Raw genomic sequence first — 13352 nt, 5'->3', positions numbered from 1 at the left:
CCCCACTCCCATTCTCATCCCTCATGGCTTTGTCACTGGTCCAGGTCCTTCTCGGGGGGAGAGGTGGGGTGGTGATAAAGCCACGAGGGCCGTGGTTGCCTTTCTTCAGCAATGGGAGGAGGACCCTACCAAGGTGTCACACCTCCTGTGGAGTGGCACCTAGTGCATTCCACAGCCCTTGCACCTTCCCAGTGACACCACCACTTGTTACTGGAGGAAAGGGAAGGGAGGAAGCAATTCAGACTATGGCTACATCAGTACTGCAGAAATCATTCAGGCTGACACCACTTTAACTACCATGGCTCAAGTCTATGGAATTCTGGGAAGTGTAGTTTTGTTAGCTATTTAGCTTTCTCTGTCAGAGAGAATTCCATAGCATTGAGCTACTGTATGAAAGTTAAAGTGGTGTCAAATTGACTTATTTCTGCAGTGTATGAAGATCTGGCTGCTTTAAGCTTCTGGGGTAAGAAAAAAGCAGGTGCATTCTATTTGAGTTCACACCCTCATCTCTCCCCTTCCCCCAACTCAGTTAAGACCAGCTGCTTCTCTATGGTCTGAACTAGATACCCTCTTCCTCCCTGTAGGAACAGCAGCAAGGACCCCACCTGAGTGATAATTGCAACTGATAATTGCTGAGTGATGGGATAATGTGGAGCTGCAAGAGGAACTATATACGCATGTAGGATTTTAGCCTTTGTTAAAAAAAAACTAATATAAGTGTGCTGAACGTTTTCCTCACTTTCAGCATGGCTCCATCTGAAGCTTAGGAGCTGTTATAGCAGAAAAGATTCCAAACAGAGGCAACCATCTCTATGCTGAAACTAGATGAACAGCGGCAATTACAGCCATTTCTGCCCTCCAAATATATCTTTTTTACAACAGAACTGGGCAAGTAGCCAAGGTCTGAGGGCCACACTGGACATCAGAAGGCTGCACAAATATATAAAAATATTGAGCGGACGCAACATATAGAGAAATATGGGTACAGACAGAAAGGGCTGTATATAAACCCCACATTTAAAAGCACTAAATAAGCAAGAAAAGAACTTACATACAGAACCCCAAGAATCACACTTTTCTAAGGAATCATCATGACCCTGACTTGTTTCACCATTATCCAGTGATTCTTTTCAGTCCCTAAAGACATAAAGACTTGGTGTCCTCCTCCTGCTTCAGAGTAAGCCCACAACAAAGTCTTTTATTCTCTCCCTCTCTAATTTTCCATTTTTTAAAACGTGATTTCTTTTCTTTTATTACATCAAAATAAGCACCTTCTACAGCAACACTTACTGGCAGCAAGAGGAAGGAATCATATAGCACACTTCAATAAGTTAACAGATGTTAAAGTATATTATGAAGAAAAGTATTACTCACTGTATTTGCTAGTTTGGACAACAAAGGGACAACACCATGATCTGTTATAACTGCTAAATTCTCTTCATCTTTGGCTATGTTGGTGATAGCAGCGCACACACTAGCCAGGACTTCTTTATTTTCTGATTTTAATAAATTCACTATCAGTTCTAAACCACCAACAAATGAACGAACCATTTCACCAGCATCCTAAGTGAAAACAAAATAAGTACAGAATTTTTAAAATGGCTTAATCATGATGTGATTTAATGAAAACAATGGATTTTGCAGCCAATTCCACTTCCCATTTCTTCTTATCTTTTGTTTCCAAAGCTGTTGTTTCAGGAAAAGGACTTTGTAGACTGCTGGAACCACTCTGAATCCAAGTGGGCTATAAATAATAATAATAATAATAATAATAATAATAATAATAATAATAAGCCAAAGTGTAGCCAGGCAATTGCAGCTCATGGAATACAGTGAGGGGGGACTATGGGAGAAGGGATATAACCTAGAAGCTTGTCTGTAAAACAACTAGACAGGACCAGTAAAAACAGAGACAGTGCCAGTTATGAAGAGGAGAATGGATAGGGGTTTAGAGGGGTTTTTTTTTACAACTCTGTCTGGATATTTTAATTTCATAATTAAGAAGGACAATTGATCACATTTTACCACACCAATCAACATAGCCAATTGTTAAGTGTAATGGTTATTTTGGGGGCCAGTACTAGATCCAAGAAAGGGTAAAAAAAAGCAAGGTGAGTGCTAGGAGCCTAAGGGTTGGAAGTGCAGGGCCAACTTGCATAAGGGTTCTATCACGTTTATCTGCACAACAAATGTGTATGTCCTATTGCTTCAGAGTGTAAAGCCAACCTGCAACTATTCCATGTGATCTGTACTGCAAAATAACACAGTTCCTTTGACATTTTTGTTGTGTCAGGAATGGCATTAGTACTTGCTGTCCCATATCAGATATGCACTCATACAGAGGAATATAAAGTAGGAATGAATTAGGCTATGCAGGAGCATATGCAGGTGCAATTCCATCCAATGTTGGTTTTCAGCACTAAATTTCTCAGGTCACTGTCATCTCACACATAACTGCTGACTATATTTGTGATCCTAAACTCCAACATTATATTTGTTAATTTCTCACATCTATTTTCATAATAGGTTTCCTTCTAACAATGTAGGAATTTGATTGGGCTAATTTAAAAGTAATAAGATAAAAGAAACAAACTTTCTCAGTATCACAGAAGAAACCATACTTGAAGGAGTCTACAGTAACACTGGAACCATTGGGATTTCTGGAATCACTTCTTTGGGCCACATGTGAATTGTGAGGCCACATCTTGCCATTTGTTGGTTTTCATATCGTCATCCCATGACACATACACTTGTCTGCCAAATAGTAACATTTGAGGCTTTTTCATGTCTTAGACCCACAATCTCTTCTTAGTCTCAAGTACTGTAAACTAAATACTGCTCTGAAAAGGCTCTGTGTTTATAAATATTCTACCCTTATAGATAAAAGCTTTCTAATAGAAAAATCAGTAGTATTTTCCATTTAGAGCATCTTAGAAAATCCAAAATGTCAAAGCCAATTTATCAACTCTGGTTGCTTTTGCCCAAAAATGTGATGGTGTGGCTGTGCAAATAAACTTGAATTACCAACAGTGCTCTGGACTACATTTCCTTCTGGAGGACTGTCCCTGTCCAACTCCATGGATTATCATTTTTAAAGCACACCATGCTGTCCATTTACAGGAGGACAGCAGGGAGGACAACCTTCTCCTTACCTTGCTTGCATTGGATAAGATAATGTTATAGTAGAAAGGAAAACTAATAGCATATGGTAAATGATGAATGCATGAGCCAAATATCTTAGCAAAGGACTGGATGAGGGACAGTCAACGCCTATATATGGAGTAGTCACAGTTCTGGTGATACAATCTGGACGCCTGGACTTGCATTCTTCAGTTTACAATGACCTCTTTAAGATTATAATTAAATGTATGCTGGAATAAAATTATTGGTTTTAACTCCTATTTCTTATTAAGATTAACACCATTTCTGTAAAACCATCACAGTTATGGAACACACTAACTATGTCATATACCAGTTCCAAACAATAACCAAAAGAGGAGTAAACATTACAGTGAAATTTTTCGAACGAAATTACTGGAACATATTTACCACAATTTAAGATCCAGTGAATCTTCCACTGGCTTTGTCTGACCCATGGTCATACCTTGTTCACTGAAATATTACTCTCAGACAGCAGCTAAGATCAAACCCACAGCTTGCTATACTTATAAAATAATTTGCATGAGCATTTATTGTTATCCAATGCCAAAGATGTACAGTGTGCCCATGCCAACTGCACACTTGCCATCCACAGATATGAGCTTCTGTGGACTGCAAGGCCTGGCTTTTTCAAAGGGCGTGCGTGGGGTGTGTGTGTCCAGAATTGATCCCCCATGGATAGCAAGGGACAACTGTATATATAGTGAGTGTACAAAAAACCACAAGTCAGTGTTAGGGATACATAATATTTTTCTTCAGTTTTTTCATATTTTAATTTATTCATCTCATATATGTCTAAATTACTGCTGTCACACTGAGCTAATAGAACAGGATTGGTTATACATTTATTTAAATCATAACACATATACATATACATATGTACATACATACAATTCCTGCTCCTCTACTGTACCCTTTGCTGCAGCTCAACCTGGTTACACTCATTGCTTGTGGTCTCTCTGTGTCCTTGTCTTGACATCTGTAGCTGCCCCTGGATCTAATCAGTTTGATTACTAATATGGTTCAGAATGGTAAAATGTTCTGTTACTATATCCAGGAATTACCTGAGTTTTGTTCTGTTCTTTGCAATCTGTTCCTAGCACTCCAACTCTCATCCTCTAGTTGAGTAACCCATTTCAGAACCAGATTTTCTCTTTTGATTGGCTTGTCACACTGACTTTTATAGCTAGGCAGAGATTGTCCTACATTCTGCAACAATTCTTTTGTGCTCTCAGTGATGCCACTGCACATTCCGAAACCTATTTCTTCATATAGATGGGACTATTTGTACTTGGGAGAATAAGCTATTTGCACTTCTCAAAGGTGATACCATGGATTCAAAACTAGCTCTAGATTTACTGTAGGCTTAAAATGTATGATAATATGAATCAGAATAGATGGAACATATTTCCTGCATAATGCTTAATCATTATGAGAGGGAATCATAATATGCAGAGAGAAGAACAAATTATTGACATATCCATGGGCTCAGGTTCCAGTATATTGCTCCTCTTTTCACACATAGTGGCTTAATTCACAACTTAATATATTGAAATATGAAAGCACAAAGAAAAGTAGTTACTCTTAAACAAACACAATCTTAAACATTCTTTTATTTCCAAAAACTACAAAAAGTTAAGTGAATGTTATTTTTAATCAAACTAAGTATACAACTAAAATGTATGAAAGTCAATGTGAAAAAACTATGTATGAAAACCGGTGCCTTATTTACACTATATGGTAAATGTTGTGAAACTAGAGAAGATTTTTTGCTTGCTGAAATTCAAGCTAGTTCAACACACTGTTATCCACAATTATCCGATTAAAAATATCTGAATAATTGTGGATCTTCTGTCTTTGTTTGGGATCAACATGGCAACTGTGCTTAAACAAGGGAGACTTTGTAATTTCTGGATATTTTTTATGTTTACATTAATCACCATAGGGAATAAAGTAGTATCATGGCTACAAAATTACTTTCCAATATCAACAGTGCTCAGAACACTTTTCACTGCAATTCTTCAGAATTATTTGCTTTGATTGGCTAAAATACTTCCACTCTGTCACAGCAATTACTTCTACTGTTATGGTTTGCAGCTATTGAATTAACTGGCTAATTAATCTAAATCTACTTGAGTTAGCATGACTGGGTTGCCTACATGGGCTGCTCTTTTTTAAAATAAAAAAGATAGCAAAACAAGTATGCTTAGATGTTATTTACACCCTCACAGTAGTTATCAACATGCTGAAAGACTAACATACTGCATTCCATAATACACCAAAGTGCTCTGAGGTGTTTATGCAACTCCTCTCCCCTCCCTACTCCAATGCAGGCAGCCAAGATATACCTGGATTTGGCTGCCTGTGGTAGTGAAGAAAAGGCCAGAATTGCACAAAAATAGATTAGATTATCGCACATGCCTTATCCCGTCTTTTCCCCGATGGGATATATGCACATTTAACTTCAAACACAAGTCTTATTGCATTCTTCCCTATGCAACCCATATATGCAGCCTGGGTATCATATGGCTTTTCAAGGAAGGAAAAATCCTGTCCTTGAAAAGCCATGGGATAACCCAGGTTGCATACAGGCTGTATATGGGAGAATGCGATAAGACCAGTCTTTGAAGTTAAATGTGCGTATATCTCATTGGGAAAAGACGGGATAAGGTTCTGCCACAGAGAGGAGAAGGAGAGAAGGAGCTGGGAAGCCATTTTGAGTGGTGAGTGGTTGAATTTTTTTAAAAACGCTGGGAGAGTGTGCTTGTTGCTGAGGGAGTTAAGCTTCTGAGAGTCATATCTGTGAGTCACCAGGGGGTGGAGCTATATAACTCCTCCCAGACGCTATATAACCCCTCGCTAATGGCGCACAATTTTTTTCATCCAAAGAAATCTACAGCAGAGGCAGCAGGTGAGAAGCAAACCTTGAGTCAGAATCTTGCCTTTAAGTACAAGCTAGCAGCCGGGACATTCCTATAAAGTTATATTCCCAGTAGATTGAGCTCTCTGTCAAGAGACTGGTGAAAAGGCCAGGTGATCAGGGGCCTTAATGTTGGTGTTTACCAGAGGATTTTTTGAGGAGGAAGCCCACAGTCCTGTTTCAGTCATTACTAAAGACTTCACAGTATGGACACTGAGGGACTTGCCTTCTTGCCTACAGAAGTGGAGAACTTCACAAGCACCAAGTGCAAGTTGGTAGCACTCTTGGAGGAGAAAGTACAGCAGCTGGAATCCAGAGTAGCTACACTTCAGCATATTAGAGAGCAAGAGGATTTCCTGGACAGAACAGAACTAACAATCTTGGAGGAGTACCACACAGAGGAAGTTGCTGGGGCGGAGGAAGTCACTTCACATACACAGGAGGCAGACAACTGGAGGAATGTCACACAGAGAAGTAGGCCAAGAAGAGATTGTTCTGGGAGCTTGCAGCTAGAGAATCGATTCGAAGCTCTTTCTCTTATCAAGCAGGACAAGGAAGAGCAGCATGGACAGACTTCAGGGACAGAGCAAGGGAGCCTGAGAGTCCCACCAGAGGGAACAGCTGCTGCTAAGCCTCGGAGGAGGCACGTGGGCGTAGTGGGGGACACCTTGCTGAGGGGTACAGAAGCAGTGATTTGTAGGCCAGACAAGATGTCTCGAGAGGTGTGTTGTCTCCCCAGGGCAAAGATCCATGATGTGGCAGAGAGGCTGACAGGACTGGTCAAGCCTACCAATACCCCATTCTTTTGGTCTATGTGGGAACCAATGATACTGCAAGACACAGCCTTCAGAACATCAGAAGGGATTACAAGGTAGGAAGCTGAAAGAAATGGATGCACAAGTTGTCATTTTGTCTCTTCTGCCAGTTGAAGGGGATAGTCCAGGAAGGGAGAGGAAAATAGCGGATATGAAAAACTGGCTCTGCAGATGGTGCCGCCAAGAATTATTTGGATTCTTTGATCATGAGCTGCGGTTCCATGAGGAGGGACTTCTTTCAACAGACGGGTTGCATCTCACGCCAGTTGGAAGAAATGTTTTTGCCAACAGTCTCAAGATTGATCAGGAGGGCTTTAAACTGAGTTTCGTGGGGGAAGGAGACAATATTAAGGAAGGCAAAAGGGCTGGAGAAAATAGTCAAGCTGACATAAAGGAAACATGACAAATAGTGCAAGGACCCAACAGTGGGAGGCAAAAAAAACTTGCACAGGCAGCAAGTAAAGAGGACCCATGGTCTGCGTTGTCTCTTCACTAATGCACAGAGCATGGGAAATAAGCAAGATGAATTCGAACTCCTAGTACAACAAAGCAAATATGATATAATAGGCATCACTGAAACCTGGTGGGATGAGTATCATAAGTGGAATGGAGAAACAGAGGGGTATAACCTTTTAAAGAGAAATAGGCCAAACAGGAAAGGAGGAGTAATAGCACTATATGTCAGAGATACTTACACCAGTGAAGAGATCCAGGACATCAATACTGGCAGCCAGGTGGAGAGCATCTGGATAAAAATTAAAGGGGAGGGAAACAACAAGGATGTTATGGTAGGAGTCTACTACAGACCCCCCAGTCAGATGGAGGAATTGGATGATGCCTTTCTAGAACAGATGACTACACACTCAGAAAGGAGAGATGTAGTAGTGATGGGTGACTTCAACCATCCTGATATTTGCTGGAATTGAAACTCAGCAAAATCCTCAAGGTCTAGCAAATTCCTCACTTGCTTCAAAGACAATTTCATTGTCCAAAAGGTGGAAGAGGCAACAAGGGGGTCAGCTATTTTAGATCTGATCCTAACCAACAAGGATGACTTGGTTAATGGTGTGCAAGTGGTGGGATCATTAGGTGGAAGTGACCATGTTCTCCTGGAGTTTGTTATACAGTGGAAAGGAGAAGCCAGGCATAGTCAGACATGCATTCTAGACTTTAGGAGAGCAGATTTCAGTAAATGTAGAGAAGTATTGAGGGTGATCCTGTGGTCAGAAATACTAAAAGAGAAGGGAGTTCAGGAAGGATGGGAGTTTCTCAAAAGGGAGATACTGAAGGCACAATTTCAAACAGTTCCAGTGAGAAAAAAAAAATGGGAGGTGTCTCAAGAAACCAGGATGGATGACTAAGGAACTTTCAACTGAGCTAATTTTTAAACAGAACATGTATAAGAAATGGGAAAAGGGGGAAATCACTACAAAGGAATTCAAAGAAATAGCAGGCACGTGTAGGGGTAAAGTCAGAAAAGCTAAAGGGCAGAATGAACTCAGGCTTGCTAGAGAGGTTAAAAACAATTAAAAGGGCCATTTCTCTGAAGATGCCAGCCACAGATGCTGGCGAAACGTCAGGAAGAAAATCTTCTAGAACATGGCCACATAGCCGGAAAAACCCACAAAAAACAATAAAAAGGGCTTTTTTGGATATGTCCACAGCAAAAGGAAGAAGAAGGAAACGGTGGGGCCACTATATGGAGAAGATGGCAAAATGCTAACAGGGGACAGAGAAAAGGCAGAATTACTCGACACCTTCTTTGTCTCAGTGTTCTCAAAAAAGGAAAAGGGTGCTCAACCTGAGGATAATGGAGCAGAGGAGAGAATAGGGGAATTTCAGCAGAGAATAAGTAAAGAGATAGTACAGGAATAAATGAATTTAAGGCGCGTTACAGACGGCCCAGAAGGGGCAGTCTCGCGCCGCTGCTGGTTGCTGCATCCAGGAACCGCAGCATCCAAACCGTGTGGTTCCTGGACGCAGCAAAGAAGGAATGCGAAAATCGTGCTCCTTCCTCGGCCCCGGAAGAGATGCCGCTGAGGCGCTAGTCGCGCACTCACAGCATCACTTCCGCCACGCGACATGTGGACGCAGAGTGTCTGCTATGTCAAAATGGCGGCAGCCGGGTGGAACGGCCGCCGCCATTTTGACAGTCATTACGCATGAGGGGCAAGGGGCGTCAGGAAACGGTGCCTCATGGGCCCGTCTGTAACACACCTAAGTCTCCAGGACCAGATGAACTACATCCAAGGGTATTAAAAGTACTAGCAAATGTAGTATCAGAGCCATTGACAATAATCTTTCAAAACTCCTGGAGTACAGAAGTCCCAGCAGACTGGACGAGGGCAAACTTTGTCCCCATCTTCAAAAAGGGGGGGAAAAGAGGATCCTAACAATTATCGTCCATTTAGTCTGACATCAATACTAGGAAAGATTATAGAGCAGATTATTAAACAGAGAGTCTGTGAACATTTAGAAGGCAATTCCAAAACCACAAAAAGTCAACATGGGTTTCAGAGAAACAAGTCATGCCAGACAAATCTGATCTCTTTCTTTGATAAAATTACCAACTTGGTAGATGAAGGGAGTGCTGTGGATATAGTATATCTTGATTTCAGTAAGGCCTTTGACAAGGTTTCCCATGACATTCTTGCAAACAAGCTTGTAAAATGTGGACTAGACAAGGTAACTGTTACATGGATTTGTAATTGGTTGACTGGCTGAACCCAAAGGGTGCTCAACAATAGTTCTTTTTCATCCTGGAGAGAAGTGACCAGTGGGGTCCCACAGGGCTCTGTCCTGGGGCCAGTGTTATTCAACATCTTTATCAATGACTTGAATGACAGAATTGGGGGCATACTCATCAAATTTGCAGATGACACCAAATTAGGAGGAATACTTAATACTCCAGAGGACAGGATCAAAATTCAGAATGACCTGAATATACAGTGGTGCCTCGGGTTACGAAATTAATTCGTTCCGTGGCCGCTTTCGTAACCCGAAAAGCCTTCGTAAGCCGAATTGCCATAGGCGCTAATGGGGAAAAGCCGCGTTTCGTGCGAAAAAGCCGAAAAAAGCACCAAAAATTTTCTTCGTATCCCGAAAAAACATTCGTAACCCGGAACAATGATTTCCTATGGGATTTTTTCGTATCCCGAAAATTTTGTAACCTGGGTATTTCGTATCCCGAGGTACCACTGTACTTGAAAGCTAACAAAATGAAATTCAACACAGAGAAATGTAAGGTACTGCACTTAGGACGGAAAAATAAAATGCAGATATAGGATTGGAGACACATGGCTGAATGAAACTATGTGTGAAAGGGATTTAGGAGTCCAAGTGAACCACAGGTTGAACATGAGTCAACAGTGTGATGCGACAGCTAAAAGGGCCAATGCAATTTTAGGCTGCATCAATAAAAGTATAGTGTCTAGATCAAGAGAAGTAATAGTGCCACTATATTCTGCTTTGGTCAGGCCCCTCCTGGAATACTGTGTCCAGTTCTGGGCACCACAATTCAAAAAGGACATTGAGAAATTGGAGCGTGTCCAAAGGAGGGCGACTAAAATGATGAAGGGTCTGGAAACCATGTTCTATGAGGAACGACTTAGGGAGCTGGGAACGTTTAGCCTGGAGAAAAGAAGGTTAAGAGGTGATATGATAGCCCTGTTTAAATATTTGAAGGGATGTCATATTGAGGATGGAGCAAGCTTGTTTTCTGCTGCTCTAGAGAACAGGACCCGGAACAATGGATGCAAGCTACAGGAAAAGAGATTCCACCTCAACATTAGGAGGAACTTCCTGACAGTAAGAGCTGTTTGACAGTGGAACACTATCCCTCGGAGTGTGGTGGGGTCTCCTTCCTTGGAGGTCTTTAAGTAGAGGCTGGATGGCCATCTGTCGAGGATGCTTTGAGATTTCCTGCATAGCAGGGGGTTTGACTGGGTGGCCCTTGTGGTCTCTTCCAACTCTACAATTCTATGATTCTAAGATGCTTGTGATAATCTCCAGAGTTTCACTTTTATGGATCATGACTTGTATCATATTGTGAAACTAAGAAAATGACACTACAAACAATCTAATTTCAGCATTCAGTAACTTTTGGATTCCATTCTGCAACATCCTTGCTTTCTGATTAATCCTTTATCCCTGTGGATTCAAGATCATGGGGCCTGAGCAGATGGGTGAAAATAGCAGAAGCTGAGCCTGTGCTATTCTGGCCCTGGTGCTTCCCCCAGTCAGTACTGCGGCTGGCATGGCGACGAGAGGGTGATCAAACACCTATCCCCACACCGATCCAGGACTGGGACAGGCACATGCTTCTTACCTTGCTCTGTGTTGACCTGACTGCACCCATGTTGCCACATCAGACGTAGCAATGTGGGGCTCCAGAGGAAGAGGGATAGCTGGCAAGGTAACACGGGGGGGGGGGGGGGGGGGGGCGCACACCTAGGTTTCCACAGGGTTTCTCAAGAACTTGAGAAAGGCTATTTAGGCTGGATCCCCTGGATCTGCGTGTGGTCATACAGAATCCTGCTCCAGGAGTTTTGGCCTCAATCATCTGATCTAGACAACATGAGGCAGCGAGAACCCAAAGCTTTTGGCTGATGCAGAGAAGCCCATGAAATCTATTCAGAAGTGTTTTATGTGGCTGGAAATATTGCCTACCTACCAGGGGAAGCTTATTCTCACGTATGGATCAAAACACATAACATACCTAGCATGTTTGGAAGGAGGTGCCATATTTCCTTAGCTTGGTCACAATTTTTAGGTAAAGGTAAGGGTTTCCCTTTTGTTTCTTTTTTTAAAAAAATTTTATTAAGAAAAATATACTGCAAATACAAAAATACATAAAAAGGTTTCCCTTTTGACCTGATTTCTAACTATAGAGGGCAATGCTCATCTCTGTTACTAAGCCAAGGGAACCAGCGCTGTCAAAGACGATTCCATGGTCATGTGGCCAACATGACTGAATGCCAAGGCACACAGAATGCTGTTACCTTCCCACCAAAGTGGTACCTATTTATCTACTGGCACTTTTACATGCTTTTAAACTACTAGGTTGGTAGAAGCTGGGCCTAGTGACGGGAGCTCACTCTGTCACATGGCGCTTGGGTCTTGAACTGCCAATCTACCAACCTTGCAATCATCAGAGTCATCATTTTAACGAGTAAGCCCAGTAGTATTATCATAATTAATTTGTGTCATAGCCCAAATCCTTTAGAATCTGATGGAAAGTCAAGGTTTATAGACTGATTAAGTTAATGTATTTAATAAAATACAAAGGGGAGTTCCAAACTTTACCCTTGTTGCTAAGAAAGCACATTCTTCTGCCCCTATGTGTCTCACCAGCATCTAAAGTCTTCTGCCTCTCATACCTGTAGACTTAACTTGAGAAACTGCTGGTTCCCTTGGAATGCTACATGTGTACTTATTCTATTATTGTAAGAAATGGCACATTACAGTACCCTAAATTTAGGCTTGTTGTCTCATTGCTCACTTCTTCACCAGAAAAGGTCTGTTATGTCATGGTGTGCATGAATCATAGAATTGTAGAGTTGGAAGATACCCACAAGGGCCATCCAGTCCAATCCTCTGCCATGTTAAAGTTCTCAACATGTGTTCCTCGAGTATATGTATGGAAATGTGTAGAAGAAGGTAATTGGCAATGCATCTCTTTTTTACTTATATTTTTAAATCCAGCATTTCCTTGTTTGGAAGCCGCTTATTAATCTGCTATTGCAGCCTTTCAGTGTACAGTTCCATAAAGTCACCAATATTCAGAAGATATTCTATTCAAAATTTGTCAGAAAAAGCTTTTCCTTTGATATGATAAACTGACCTGGGAAAATAACAAAAAGCAACCAACTTCTTTCTCTGCTGTAGGCATGGGAAAAATTTGGTACAAAACATTAAGTCACTGGTAGATAATGTCTGAATGAAGAAGTGTTCCTTGATTTGGAAAATTGTGTGTGTCTATATGCCTCCAATTACCTGTCAACCTTTGGAGATTCCTTGAACTTCATAGGGTTTTCTTAGGCAAGGTTGCTTGATTGTTTTGCCAGTTCCTTCCTTTGAAAATTACCCATCTATACGTCTAAAAATATGCTAAAAATTGACCCCAAAATCCTAGGTCAATTTATTTATGGGTCAGTATGGTGATGTGATAGCAGTTCTTTCAGACTTCCCCACACAGTTTCTTTCTGTCCTGAGCCAAGCAGATAGAGTTCTTGGTGATTGAGTGATCGTTGTTTGTTTAACAGTCCCTCTCCCACTCCTGTGCTTCGCTGTCTCGGGAGTGAAGGTTGAAACATTGAAGCCTCATATTGATTGCTGTTTCCCTCTTTTCGCTTGCATACACACACTGAAGGAGCCTCCAAGTTTACCCTCCACTCATCCATGAGGTCAACTTGTAGTCGAATACATACGGTATCTGTTTTGAAAATTAGTGTGCTAAG

At 41.4% G+C, this 13352-nt stretch overlaps 1 protein-coding gene across 1 annotated transcript in view; it reads right to left on the bottom strand.

The window, feature by feature from the left end:
* The window catches only part of ODAD2 (outer dynein arm docking complex subunit 2), a 114722-nt gene that overhangs the window by 17682 nt on the left and 83688 nt on the right, over positions 1–13352 (bottom strand). Inside the window, exon 18 of the mRNA XM_042476158.1 lies at positions 1375–1563. Coding sequence (XP_042332092.1) covers positions 1375–1563 — 189 coding nt within the window. The remainder of the gene's footprint in view (positions 1–1374; positions 1564–13352) is intronic.

This window comes from Sceloporus undulatus, chromosome 6, assembly GCF_019175285.1.
Source record: "Sceloporus undulatus isolate JIND9_A2432 ecotype Alabama chromosome 6, SceUnd_v1.1, whole genome shotgun sequence".
NCBI lineage: Eukaryota > Metazoa > Chordata > Lepidosauria > Squamata > Phrynosomatidae > Sceloporus > Sceloporus undulatus.
This window is presented reverse-complemented; position numbering and strand designations above follow the sequence as displayed.